General features: G+C 54.0%; 7 protein-coding genes across 7 annotated transcripts; 5 read left to right on the top strand and 2 right to left on the bottom strand.

Annotated features, from left to right (window-relative positions):
- Positions 1 to 215: 215 nt before the first annotated feature.
- On the top strand, positions 216 to 1795 carry PG985_008323 (uncharacterized protein; the record flags this gene model as incomplete). Its single annotated transcript, XM_066828091.1, has 3 exons — positions 216 to 564; positions 625 to 1595; positions 1634 to 1795. 3 exons carry the CDS (start codon positions 216 to 218, stop codon positions 1793 to 1795), a joined length of 1482 nt encoding a protein of 493 aa, XP_066683003.1.
- An 889-nt stretch (positions 1796 to 2684) lies between these two features.
- Positions 2685 to 4544, top strand: PG985_008322 (major facilitator superfamily domain-containing protein; the record flags this gene model as incomplete). The annotated part of the gene is made up of 6 exons (XM_066828090.1): positions 2685 to 2846; positions 2945 to 3069; positions 3161 to 3344; positions 3408 to 3456; positions 3528 to 3927; positions 4016 to 4544. 6 exons carry the CDS (start codon positions 2685 to 2687, stop codon positions 4542 to 4544), a joined length of 1449 nt encoding a protein of 482 aa, XP_066683002.1.
- A 909-nt stretch (positions 4545 to 5453) lies between these two features.
- On the top strand, positions 5454 to 5712 carry PG985_008321 (uncharacterized protein; the record flags this gene model as incomplete). The annotated part of the gene is made up of 2 exons (XM_066828089.1): positions 5454 to 5492; positions 5551 to 5712. The coding sequence occupies 2 exons, from the start codon at positions 5454 to 5456 to the stop codon at positions 5710 to 5712; spliced, it is 201 nt and encodes a 66-aa protein (XP_066683001.1).
- Positions 5713 to 6691: 979 nt separating this feature from the next.
- PG985_008320 (uncharacterized protein) lies at positions 6692 to 7525 on the top strand (the record flags this gene model as incomplete). Its single annotated transcript, XM_066828088.1, has 1 exon — positions 6692 to 7525. The coding sequence occupies one exon, from the start codon at positions 6692 to 6694 to the stop codon at positions 7523 to 7525; it is 834 nt and encodes a 277-aa protein (XP_066683000.1).
- A 100-nt stretch (positions 7526 to 7625) lies between these two features.
- On the bottom strand, positions 7626 to 8729 carry PG985_008319 (uncharacterized protein; the record flags this gene model as incomplete). Its single annotated transcript, XM_066828087.1, has 1 exon — positions 7626 to 8729. The coding sequence occupies one exon, from the start codon at positions 8727 to 8729 to the stop codon at positions 7626 to 7628; it is 1104 nt and encodes a 367-aa protein (XP_066682999.1).
- Positions 8730 to 9073: 344 nt separating this feature from the next.
- Positions 9074 to 10950, bottom strand: PG985_008318 (uncharacterized protein; the record flags this gene model as incomplete). Its single annotated transcript, XM_066828086.1, has 4 exons — positions 9074 to 10019; positions 10081 to 10448; positions 10505 to 10752; positions 10809 to 10950. 4 exons carry the CDS (start codon positions 10948 to 10950, stop codon positions 9074 to 9076), a joined length of 1704 nt encoding a protein of 567 aa, XP_066682998.1.
- Positions 10951 to 11294: 344 nt separating this feature from the next.
- Positions 11295 to 13233, top strand: PG985_008317 (uncharacterized protein; the record flags this gene model as incomplete). The annotated part of the gene is made up of 4 exons (XM_066828085.1): positions 11295 to 11622; positions 11680 to 12349; positions 12488 to 13153; positions 13209 to 13233. The coding sequence occupies 4 exons, from the start codon at positions 11295 to 11297 to the stop codon at positions 13231 to 13233; spliced, it is 1689 nt and encodes a 562-aa protein (XP_066682997.1).
- Positions 13234 to 13571: the final 338 nt, after the last annotated feature.

Genomic DNA, 13571 nt, shown 5'->3' with positions numbered 1-13571 from the left:
AGGCTAAACAGAGGCTCTTTCAAACCCACGCCAGGAAAAGACTATTGCATGAAGGAATAGGGATGTTTAGTGCAGGAGGTTCAGGAGGTCCTGCCTTGCAGCCTTCCGTCACCTATTTAGGCTGGGCCGCCCCCCTTAACCTCGTATTTCGTTTCTGTAAGAAGTGGTATCAGAAACGCTATTTGTACACTGATATGTCATTGAACTCTTACACGATGAACGCCCTTGAGAGAGAATGTGCTCTGAGCATTGCTCATTTGTTTATGCTCAATCGATTTCCAGGCCCACTCCGAACGAACTCCCTGACCGATGCCCCTGTTTCAGGGAGAATCTACGCTTTACCATTCGAATGGGAGATAAGACTGACAAGTATCCTTGCTTTTCTTTCTAGCGTCTCGGGTAATCCCAGACATGTCACTGCCGTTTGTATCAAGGAACACCATCAGGAGCAACTGGACGTTTTACTCGCGATCAACAAAGGCAAACCGGACGATGGGGAGTCAATATTGAGAGAGGTGCAAAATGGGTTTGCGAAGCTGTTCAAGATACTAAGTCAGAATAATGGTACGTTATATGGAACCAGACTTGCCTCGAGTCGTTACTAAATATCTCAACTGGTGTCAGCCGAGCCTATCGACAACGAAGACAGGATTTTTGATACCGTTATATCCATGTGCCACAAACGCATCTTGCGCCGGCTGAAGCTACGCGGCGTGAAGCCCGGCAAGCCTTCCATTAAGGGAACGTTGGAACACGGCCGCCAAGCGATCCAGGAGGCCGGGGAAACCTCTGAATTCTCTGTGCTTGTGGAAAAATTCGAAAAGATAGAGAGCTTGGTTGACGCGTGGCTCATAGCAGATGAGGCGCATAAGTCAGACAAGGCTCCGCTGAAACTGCTAAAACTGAAGGAGATAGTAGTAGCGTTACACGGTCTACAGCAGCGGCCGGGTCTTACCAGCATGATGGGAAAAATTCCTCCCACCGCAAACTTCGCCTCGACGTTGAACGCAAGCCTCCTGGATATCATCGAAAAAGTCGCCATGTATCGGGCGTGTATACCGTACCTACGTCAGCTAGAGACGGGAGTTTTCCTATTGACGAAACGCTCCCTGTTCGGACGGATGAGAATCGTGTTAGCCAAGTTACCAACCGAAGCCTTCGACAGAACTCCGGCCGACCATCTTGAAGCCAATCTCGCTTCCAAGATACCAGAAGACATTCCAGGGAGTGAGAGAGCCGAGTTCTTTGAGATGATGTGTAAGCGTTTGCGGAACAAGGAGGGCAAACCAACAAAAGATCCAAATGGGGACCAAGTTAAAATAGCTAAGGACACGCTTACAAAAGGCAAGGTCCATGCTGAAATTCAGCTTTTGTTCCACTGCTACGAGCTGGGACAGATGGAACTCCCTCCACGGGTCGTTTCCTCGAGCAAGGACGCCTGTTATCTTTGCGACGCCTTCATATCGTTGCACGGAAAGATGTACGTGCCAGCATCACACGGAACGATATACTATGAATGGCGGCTGCCGAAAGTTGGCAATGACGATTTACACTCGAGATTTGTCGAGCACTTGGACGGCCTGATCAGAGAATCCGTCCGTAGGGCGGAAAGTGAACCCCTTATCCCCCGCAGAGAAAGCACAGTTTGTTCCCTGCCGAATCTCACATCGCCACTGGGTTCGATCTCGTCTGGCATGACGACGTTGCCGGAGGAAGACGGACATTGAAGAAAACAATGCCGAGCTCAGGTGACGACGCCCTTCGCTGTCTCGACGTTGCTCGAACCGCTCTCTGATCTGACTGGCGAGGAGGATGGCTGGTATTCGACTGCCAGTGACGACGGGTGTTAACAAGACTTCTATTTTTATTCCGCTTTGCTGTACGGCTATGGTGCAATCATTTCGTCCAATGAATACAATTCGATATGTCTGTCAACTAAGGGGTTGTTGTTGAGTCTACCCAATGTTACCAACGGCGGGGACACGGGTACGGGTACCAAAGGATATTACTGGTTTCTTATGATTTCAATGTAATTGAAATATATTACGAAAGTATTGAATCACTACTGATAATACAAAAATTCCTATGATCATCCGAATATACGTTGCCACGAATACAGCGAGCCTCTCCAACGGCACATCCCCTGGTTGCGGGGAGAGACCAAACCATTGCATCACCCTTCTCCAAAACCATAGCGAATGAAACGCTGTGCTATATCTTCGGTAGTTCTGCCCCCTATTACGGCCGAACGTTTTGAATACGGCGAATTGGGCAGACCCCACCGCCCTTAGATTAACGTTGCATCCGCCAAACATCCCGACCCCATGGGGAGGATGGCTTGGCTGCTTCCTTGGCTGGCCCAACGGCGCCCCTAGCTCCTGGGCTGATCTTGGCTATGGATTTCTAACCTGTCACGATGCAGCAATGGGTGTCAATTCCAATGGAGGGAGCGGGGAACCTCAGCCATAAGCATAAGCATGCGGGGGAATGAAACCTGGGGAAAGGGGGGTTCACCGCTCTGATATAATGACTCGAGAGGACCTAGATATATCTATGGGATTTCTTTTTCTTCCGAAATCGCATATTACTCGCTCCCCTCGTCAATCTGCGTTAGGAAGATCTGTGCTCTTCCCTTCAAGACATTCACATAGTTACCACGAAGCAAAACAAGACCATATTGGAAAATGGCAAACGACGCCCCAGTCCCGGCGTCTTCTCCAACTGAAGGAGGAGAAGCGACCAAAGTGATGACCGACAACACAGCCGACGAGAAGCCGGCAAAGGCCGCAGGAAATGTCGACTACACGGGCGTGGCGGCCAAGTCCGACCCCGCGGAGATCAAATTGGTCCGTAAACTGGATTTTCGCATCATGGCAAGTCCCCTTACAGAAATCTATCAACATTGTCGTTTGAAGACTGGTTGTATTGCTGACCCATAGTATAGCCAATCCTATGGATCATGTACTTCCTCAACTACGTCGACCGGAACGCCATCGCGCAGGCACGCCTGAACAACTTGGAGAAGGACCTGGGCATGTCTGGATGGCAGTTCAACACCTGCGTCAGTATGTAAGTGACGAGCCTCCTCATATGTTCTCTTGAGGCAAATGAATATATGAATCTCCCCAAGTCCGGCGCACTAACAAGTGGGAATTGTTAGCCTGTTCGTGGGCTATGTGCTTATGCAGATCCCCTCCAACATGCTGATCACGCGCATCCGCCCCGGCATCTACATGAGCGCCTGGATGCTCGTCTGGGCCGTCGTGTCGGCGTGCGCCGGCGCGGTTCACAGCTACGGTGGTCTGGTGGCCGTGAGGTTCTTCCTCGGAATCACCGAAGCGCCCGTAAGCCCAGGACTGATTACATCGTTGATATGTACATGCTCCCCTAGCTAAAACTACTCATAGTTCTATCCGGGCGCTACTTACATGTTAGCCATCTTCTATACCAGAAAAGGTAAGTGTTGTCCCCCAGGAACCATCGTCGGATAGCAAACCGTCTGACCCACTTTACCCCTTTTTCCACAGAGGTCGCCACCCGCATAGCCTGGTTCTACTGCGCCCAGATCCTGGCCACGGGCTTCTCGGGCCTCATCTCGGCGGGCGTGTTCTGGGGCCTGGACGGGGCGCGGGGCCTGGCGGGCTGGCGCTGGCTGTTCATCATCGAGGGCGCCATCACGGGCTTCGTGGCCATCCTGGGCTTCTGGCTGCTGCCCAACACGCCGCTGACGACGCGCTGGCTGAGCCCCGCCGAGCGCGAGCTGGCCCACGCCCGCATGGAGCGCGACCGCGTCACCGAGGCGCACGACACCCAGGCCAGCACCTGGGAGGGCCTCAAGCAGGCGTGCCGGGACAAGCGGACCTGGCTGTTTTGTCTGATGCAGAATTTCCACCTTAGCGCCTGTTCTTTCAACTCCTTTTTCCCGACGTAAGTGCGACCCCATACCCAAGTGTACCCCCAACACTTCATTAGAAACTCCAGGGAACTCATGGCTAACTCGACATTCCCCAACCAGCGTCGTCAAAACCCTCGGCTTCAACACCACGGCAACCCTCCTCATGACCTGCCCCCCCTTCATCTTCGCCGCCGCCGCGGGCATCATGTGCGGCTGGAGCTCCGGCCGGCTGCACGAGCGGACGTGGCACATCACCGCGGGTCTCGCCGCCGCCGTCGTGGGCTTCATCTGGGCGGCCGGCACGCTCAACACGGCGGCGCGCTACGTCGCGTGCTTCGTGTTCCCGGTGGGGGCGTACTCGGTCAACTCGGTCATCATCGGCTGGGCCAGCTCGACGCTGCAGCAGACCAAGGAGAAGAAGGCGGTCGTGCTGGCCATGACCAACGTGGCGGGGCAGGTCGGCTACATCTACGGCGCCTACCTGTGGCCCGACTACGACAGCCCGCGCTTCGCCATCGGGTTCGGGACGTCGGCGGGGTTTGCGTTGGGGTCTATCGTGTGCGCTTGGATTCTCCGGTGGATGCTTATTCGGGAGAATAACAAGATTAGGGGCTCCACGACGGAGCATGTCAATCTTTACGGGTACTAGATGAAGGGGTTGGACTACTGGTACCCCTTTTTGGGTCGATGCATGCCCGGCTTTGGCCACGGAACAGGACGCATGAGTAGAGACGCATGCTAAGTTTGGGGAACTTTCCGGGGCATGCCGCAAGGAACGTTTTAATCTGAATCATCAGATGAAATAAACAACTGCGCTAGGCTAGATCGAGTCAGTTATCGGCGACAGGCCCGGGAACCCTTGTGTGAATACGCAGTAACTTGACTACGGCACCCATAAAGAGTTCAGTTTAAAAATCGCAAATACCAATGTCGACACTGGATATCATCATATTCTGCATCAATAGCAGACATTGTTAGTGGATTGGGGCCATTTTCCATGACATCGGATGGTCGTGATGAGAGTGTGCGTTGGGTGCGTTAAGAGAAACTAGAGTCGCGCAACCCCAGGCGGTCAGCACAAGCGTGAACTGGCGGTATGGGTCACAGGGCGCTGCCCATGTTATTGCGGACCTGAGCATGGAATGCTTTGGGCCATTCTCGACATCTTCGGTTACAGCCTTGAGGTATGTTGAAACATGTTGCGTTCCCCTATTCCAACCCCTTTCCTCACTAGCGCACGGCTGGTGCAGACGCCCCGTCCTAAACCGTCTGATGGAAGAAGAAGTTCTACTGTCTTATTCGAATCAGAGTTGATGGCTGCATTGCATGACAGGTGCGCGCATCCTAGTATGCACATGGCGACTCAGGTACCAAAGCTTATTGGGCGTGTTGCCGTGAACCTTATGGACAAGATTCGATCTGTAAATGAATGGCCATAATGAAAATGACCGTGGTACTACCTTTAAACTCTTGTATCTGAGCCACTTTTCATTTCGTTGTATCGTGCAATCACACGAAGCGTTTGCGTAGTCGCGGGCCGTGGAAGATGATTCTGACCATGAATATCGTCACCCCCGCCGAGGGCAAAAAGGAGAGAGTAAGTATCACGCTCCTCAGGATGGGACTATTCGTAGCTGATGCAAAGACCGCCACAGGTACAGGAGATGCTGAGCCACTTGTGTGCGGAAGTCGAGAAGCACGAGCCGGGAGCGCTCATGTTCTGCGCGTCTTGGTGCGCCGCCGCCGGGGCATTTTACGTTGTCGAAATGTACGTGGAAGGCACCTATGACCAGACAATAAAACGCCTGAAGGACTGACTATCAGAGGAGGAAAGGTTTGCCAACGAGGCGGCCCAAGAGCATCATCGCAACCAGTCTTATACGGCCGAGCTACGCCGCATATCGCAAGAGGAAAACAACTTGGCCAAGAAGGTAGAGGTGCAGGTGTTGGATAGATTCGCCGGCTTTAACAGGGGGTACTAAAGCCTGGTCTGGTATGTAGCATTCGTATCTTCAGGGAATTGGGTCAGTTTTGCCGTCATAAGGAGTAAGGATGTCTTGGATTCTTCGACAACAGCATCGTGCCGGATTTGACGTGGGATAGACGGATATTTCGAGTTTTCCCAACCCATGCTGGGTACCACTCATTCGGCTCTCGGCCTGTGTGCTTCATCCAACTCTGCCTTGGTTTTGCGGTCGAGGGAGCTATGCAAAGAGTTCACCGAGTGTCTCTCTCTCCGCCATTTTTTTTTCTTCGCTCTTGCCAGCTTGCTGCTTGCCGTGTTTCCTGTCGCCACCAGCAGGGTGGGTCACGATGTGGCCCAATTGCCGAGGAGTTTCTCCCAGCCTAGCCCAACTGCCCCGCCAGGGGTCGATCTGCGGCCGGGTACGGCACGGCACGGCACGGGCAGTCCTCCTCTTCCACTTACCTATGACATAGACACAGGAAAGCAACGCTGGTTAGTCACCGCCCCGAAGCACTGGGAGCGTGGGGGAGCGAACCTCAAAATAGTACCGAGGAGATGTGTAAATCCACTCTTATCGGACTAGCAAATGGGAGTGGATGAGCATGGGTTCCTGCAGTAGACCCGTCGAAAAGTACTAGCTTCTCCTGAGCTCCACCGGATTCACGATTTGTTACCCACCGTTCGGCACCTGAGCCGAGTTCGAGAGCGTTGGCGATAAAAAGGTCGCCAACGCCAGTTTCGGTGTCTGGTCTGCCACCTCCCCATCCCTGATTCTCATCTTTCACCATACCGGTACTCTAATAGCACAGCCAGCCACTCGCTTGCTCACCATGCGTCTCCAAGCCCGCGATTGGCGGCTCAGCGGCATGAGCGCCCTCCTGGCCGCCGTGGCGCTCCTGTCCCTGTCCGGGCCCGCGGCCGCCGTCTGCACCGAATGGAAGCAGGAGGGCACGTCGCAGGAGGACATGAATGACGGCTACTCGGGCGACCACGAGATCGCCTTCGAGGAGCTCGCGTGCCCGGCCGACGCCCCGGCGCCCTGCCCGTTCGAGCGGGGGAAGCCGCACCACATCGTCGTGGTGCCCGACATGTACGCGCACACGCACGGCGTCGAGCGCCTGCTGCTCGACTCGCCGCACGAGCGGGACGTCATCCTCGAGCTCGCGCGGGACGGGTACCGCCAACAGGCGTTCGCGGCGGGCAGCGGCAGCGACATCGACCCCGAGGGCGCGACGGCACGCAGCGTCGACTTCAAGTTGCTCGAGGAGACCGTCTACCCCTTCCGCAACGTCCGGCACGCCGCCAACCGCGACCCCTTCGGCGTGCCGCACGCGACCGTGGTGCCCTACACCGACAGCGACCGGACGGTGGAGCCGGGCAGCGGGGCCAAGCTCAAGTGGAAGTCGTTCTGGCGCACCTCGACGGGCGTGCTGAGCGGCTGCTCCAACGAGACGCTCAACGGGCTCCGCGTCACCATCGGCGGGCCCTACTTGACCATCAACGAGAACACGAATTCGACGACCATCGCGGGGACCTGGGCCAAGAGCAAAAGCGTCGCCGTCGGGCCCAAGAACGACGGGGCTTCGCTGCGGGGGATGGGCGGTCTGGGTGGTGCTGTCCTTGGGTGCGCTGTAGCTGTTTTGATCTCGAGCTTCATGGCCTAACTAACGGGCAAATGCATGCTGGATCTCTTGTACAGCAATGGCATTTCTTCTCGAATACCTCACCATACAGATAGTAAACCGCTAAACTTGGTCAAACCAACTACGAAACTGCGCTCCTCTCCCACCCCTCAGCGTCACCTATCACCGGCCTCAACAGCTCCGGCAGCACCTGCGCCGCGTCCCCGACAAACACCCAATCCTGGCCCGGCCGCAGGCCCTTGGCGTCCCCGACGTCGAGGTTGACGGTGGCGACCCGCGCGCCCCTCTTGCGCGCCTTCTCCGCGTACCCCGCCGTCGGCCAGACCTTGCTCGACGTGCCGATGACGAGACACAAGTCGATGGGCCCCGCATCCTCCGCGAAGAGCGCCTCGGCCTCCTCCGCCGTGCTCTCGGCAAGCGCCTCGCCGAACCAGACGACGCTGGGCCGCAGGATGTCGGTTTGGCACTGCGGGCACTGCGGCAGGTCGTCCTTGCTCAGGCCGGACGACATGCGGATATCGGACATTGGGCGGGGACGGGCGGCACCTGGCTCTTGCTCGCCCTCCGCCGTCGCGGTCTTGAGAGGCGCGATATCGTCCGCCGAGGGCGCCTTGTCTTTGAACTTGTCGCCGAGGATCTGCGCGTTCTTGCGCGCGAGCCCGGCGAGCAGCATCGGATTGGCTTTGGGCTTGTCGCCTGGCTCGATGCGCCCGATGGCCGCGGCCTCGCCGCGCGTGGTATCCAGCGCCGGCGTGAGTGGGTCCTGAAAGTTTCCCTTTTCTACGTAGCCGCAGCCGACGCTATCGACGCAGCGCAACTCAAACAGATTGCCATGTAGCTGTTTCAGCTGCTCCGCCGGGTGCCCTGCTCGGGGACTCAAGTTGTCCACGTTCTGCGTCAGGGTCACGCACCCGGGCCCCACGCGTCGCGACAGCTCGGCGAGCGCGTAGTGCGCCGGGTTGGGCCTTGCTTTCAGGGCCTCGTGGCGCCGGTAGGCGTAGAACTGCCAGACCAGGCCCGGGTCGTGGCGGAACCCTGCGGGGGTCGCGACTTGCATTACATCCTGGCCCTTCCAGAGGCCGTTGGTGCCGCGGAAGGTGGCGAGGCCCGAGGAGGCGGAGATGCCGGCGCCGAGGACGGCGACGATGCGTTTGGATTGTTTGAGGACGTTGTGGAAGTCGGCAACTTCGATAGGGTCCAGGGATGGTGGGGTTGGTTCGGACATGTTTGGTGGGGCAGTTTCTCACTGATGTTGGCTACCTGAGTACTTTATGTAGGTGCTTATGTGTACGTATTTGAATTGATGGGAAGTTCAAATCTATGAAACTTTCAGAAAGAAACGAGAGACGGTTAACTACTTAAGCATTGTAGAAGTAAGAAACAAGAAGATCTTCAAACTCCCATGCGGCACAGACGTCTGCCTAAAGCCACGGCGCTCTACGCATCACTGCCACTGCCAACAGCTTGACGACCCCACCCTAAGGAGTCAGCTCTGCGCCGCGGTGAGTCCCCTGACTTCTCTTACGAGGCCCATAATGACGAGGGGTCGACATCGCCAGCATGTAAACTTCATCGCAATGTGCCACCACCCCCCTCAATCGCGTTGATGATTCCTTCCAGCCTGCAAACAACGTCGCGATAGATCGCATCTTTCAAGTCTGGGTCGCTGAGGTCCTTACTCGACGCAAAGTTGCACTCGAGACATTGCTGGGTGATCCTCTGGTACACCGGCCCAAGCTCACTGTGACCCTCGGCGATGCGCCTCACTTCGCTGATATCATCGGTCGGGAGCAGCTTCCAGCGCCCAATCTGGAGCAGCGCCATTCCCAAACAGTAAAGGCTTAGATTGCTAATGCCGTGGGACCGCTGCGCCGCTATGAGCTCGTCATTCAGGTCTAGCATCTCCAGCTCGCAACGGCCCTGCTCCGAAATCTCGGAGCTGGTGTGCAGGGTTGCTAAAGCTCTTGGAAGGTTGTCGTCTATTTTGAAGAAGGACAGGTCCTTGAGGTACCACAAGGCTTGGAGCCACGGCGTGGAAGCGAATTGCAGGATGCCATTGACTAACTTCAACGCAAGTCGCAGCTGTTGATTCACGCTGAGTCTGGATTGTTCAACGGTCGAATCAAAGATGCTATCCAGCCGTGCAGGTTCGCGCATGGCAGTCTGACTGAGACACTTATTGTGGTCGCAGTTTTCATCACAGACGGGATGAATATTGTGTCGAACCTGGTTGGAGCTGTCGAGATAACAAATGTATCTAGCCGACATTGTCTGCGTACAGAGTTGAGTACACATATCACCCGATGAGCCGAGGTTTATTGGTGCTGCCGTGCTCAGTTGGATCGAGTTGCTAGCTCGAGATGGTCCTGGCTGCTGCGATGAACAATCATCTGCGAATCGTACGCCTTTGGACTTGATTGTTTGCTTGCGAGTGCTATCCTCCCTGAAGACGGTCGGCTGAGAAGTATTGTCTAGTGTTAATTTCTTCGAGCGAACCAGAACGTCAACCGAAGTGCTAAAACGTAAGCAGGCATCATCAGTGTCTCAAAACCCTATCATATACGACATTTACTAACTCGTTCGCCATATGTATGGAATACGTTCGTTGGCGCACCACGACCCTGAAGCTTTCGTCGGGTCTGTGGTCTAGGAATAGGCGAGCTTCATGGCCTGTATGCCGAGCACGTGTACAGGACCAAGATGTAATGAGAGCCGTATGAAAGGACTTCGAGTTATGTGAAACGTGCCGATAGGACGAAGGTAGAGCCACCAAGGGTTCTTTTCGAGGCTGTGCGATCAAGTGTGGACCATGAAAGCCAGCGGACATTCGTCGAATGTTTTTCAACTCGTGGTTGGACATCTTGAAATCTGCAATCATAGCTTCATATTTCGACTTGTTGCCAGTTGTGTTGATTGCATATTTGGCAACTTCCACCTGCTTCAACTAGATAGACATCACTCGTTAGCCACCGAGTTGGACTCTATGACTTATAAACTCACCTTTCTATCAGGGCGCTCAGCATCCCCCGCAGAAGCATTGAGGCATTCGTCTAACTCCATGATATGTTGGTAGATTTCCTGGATCACCTTTTCGAACCTACCAAAGCGATCTCCTAAATGGCTTTTGATCTTCTCGTCTAGTTGGGATGTAGACCATGCATGATGCTCCGCATCGTATATGAGAGTACTAGCGAGCTCTTCATCGAGAAACTGTTGGAAAATAGTTTCACATTCGTCGAGAAAGGCGTCTATTTGGATTAGTCGTCTCGCAGACCTGTGGCATCCTTCAGGGCTCGAAGCTTACCTCGCTGATATCTGAAGTGCTTTCTCAACCTTTCGATCTCTTTGCTGTGTTTTCGCAACTCTTTGCATTTCTTCAGAATCACACCTCCCCCTTTTATAGTTGCAACACAAAGAGGAACAATGGCAAGTGCCAGTTCTGCCATATCCGCAGCTGCAGTGGACTGTTTTCGGGTAATAACTTCGTTCCTGAGAAGGAGGGGTGCGGGGGTAGGTAGGTAAGCTTTCCAGCTGGTACCCAACCTCCTGTCGGTGGTAAGGCTGCATGAAGTACAACGTGGCAAGCCCATATCCATTAGTAACACTACAATCTTACCCCTCTTTATTCTCCCGGCTGGGAAAATTCCATAGCGAAGTTACTTCCAATGTCAGCTAAATCAGTCGTCAGAAACAATCAGCCCTTTCCTCGGTCTTTACTTACTGTGACTCGAATCGGAGCACTTCTTAGTAATCCTTTTCGATCCCAAGTACCTTAGTCGAAGTCGTTTTTATGTCGAAACTCGATGCCATCCCAGGATGGCTCCGGGTTGTCGGCGCAGAGAGCTCTGACAATGGATCAGCCGACCTGCACCCACTTGCAAAAGCCTACAGAGCCTCCGATAAACTGTACTCGGATATTCTGGCCGAAATCTCTGCTCAAGGAGCCGTACCGCCACCTGTATTGACCAGCCTACAGCGAAGCCATGATTCGTTGAAACTTTGGGCCCACGGATACGACGTTGTCGGGGGACGTTTGGACGGCTCACTCTACCGGTCTCGAAGAGCTAAGATTGGCACATTTCGTCTTCTGCGTAGCGTTTGCCAAACGCTTACAAACCGTAAGTTTCACATACTTGGACACACCGTTTGACGATACCAGGGCCTGATGCTCGTAGGGCTTCTTCCGCTAATTGACATTGACCAACGGCCCGTGATATACTCCGATTCTTGCGAGGTTTCTCTTGTAGTGGAAAGATTGAAAGGATATATCGAGGAAGACACAGAGGATTCTGACGATGATACGGAGAGCGAGACGTCCATTGACGATGATGAGGATCCCTCAGAAATTGCCGAGGATCTCAAAACTGATGTCCAATGCCTTTTGGATCTTGGATACAGGTTTTATGAACAGCCCATCCGACGCGCTTCAAGAACTAGCGAGCCGGCTTCTGTGCCGCCGCTCCTGGCCCACCCAGATTCTCTAATAGTGATATGGACCGAGAAGATTCGCAGTCGATATCCATTCTGCAGGCCGGATGTGGTCCAGGTTCTCGGAAAAGGACAGCATGAACGCATCATTCGATGCCAACAGGCGAGGAACAGAAACAGCCTCGCAAGATTGGCGATTTCCGGTTCGGACGATACGTCAGCCAAGCCAGCCTCCACAGCGTTTCGGGACTCTGCTCTGGGTAGCTCCATTCCTGCCGAGACTGTGCTATCATATGCAGGCGGGTACGGCGGCTCCGTCCGGGTTCCACCGCTACCCGAGGATGCTGCAAATGGTACACCTTTCGAGTGTGTTGGATGCGGCAGAATGAAAACTATCACCAACAAGTCTGCATGGAAGTAAGTCATCTCCGTGTTCTGTAAATACTCAAGGCCTTCAGCTGATTCAGGAAACAGGAAGCACCTATTCATTGACCTGCAACCCTATATATGCCTGGATAGTGAATGCACACGTGGGACATCACCGTTCTTTACTAGATCTGAGTGGGAGAATCATATCACGATCGAACACGGCGACTCAGTACCATGGGATAACTCTAAGTGTCTTATATGCCTGGACGATACACCAGAAGAAACTGTCGATGCCTCGAAGCATTTAGCAGACCACCTGGAGCAGATCGCGCTCACAGGTCTACCAGGTTATACTGACTCTGAAGACGGACCAGATGACGGATCTAGCTCGCAGTCAAGTATATCGGAAACAGGAGCAGTGAATTTGGAGAACGACACACTCAAGCCTCAAGATGAGTTCCACCAGTCAGAAACGCAACCTCCAGCATCGACGGTCGACCAGGTGAAGGCTGAGCTGAAACATGGCCATGAAACAGACGAAACAACATCTCGGGAGGTTGAGGTACAAGAAGAATTTGGCGCAGAGGGGGGATCAGTCATATCTTCGGGCATGGGCACACCCACGACTTCTGGAAAGGTCCAGTCCCCTACGCCGCCAAACCAGATCAGCGAAAAGGCTCGTGTAGACAGTGTTTTGCCTGCAGTGGCAGACTCGTCCCGTCTGGATCAAAAGGATCCTACCGATAGCCAAGCACAGCCTGAAAGCACTCGAGTTGATGTCGGAACGAGGCAGAGCGCAAGTTCAAGTGGTGGAGGTGGTGGAGGTTGGGGTCGTTCAAAAACGATCACGTGGTATTGTGTGAGTATCAAAGCCACTTCTTCCTTAGCGTGGACTGACACCTCCCAGTGCCAATGCAGTCAGGGGCCTATGACGGTTGCTGCTAGCGATATTTGCCCGGATCATAATTGTAGTCATTACCGATGTGCTTATTGCCACATAGAAAAGCCTCGAAAGTCAAAGCACCGATGAATACCCATCGTCACAAGCTTACATGATTCATTTTCATCATCCGAACCTGTGAACTTGGTACTGGATGCACTATAGCCTTACGTATTCCTAGTGCTACCTGCTTTACCGGATCGTCATTCGTTATTTGAGGGGAATCAAAAGATAAACAAACCTAAAAAGTCTCATTATTGATACTCGATAAGTACTATACTCGCGTATGAGACATTAAGCCCCTGACCAGCTTCATTTGAATCAGCAAAA

Source organism: Apiospora marii (genome assembly GCF_038362585.1).
Source record: "Apiospora marii strain CBS 49790 chromosome Unknown utg000005l_segment0_segment0, whole genome shotgun sequence".
Taxonomy (NCBI): domain Eukaryota; kingdom Fungi; phylum Ascomycota; class Sordariomycetes; order Amphisphaeriales; family Apiosporaceae; genus Apiospora; species Apiospora marii.
Note: the sequence above shows the minus strand (reverse complement) of the source record. Positions and strands in the feature narration are given on the sequence as shown.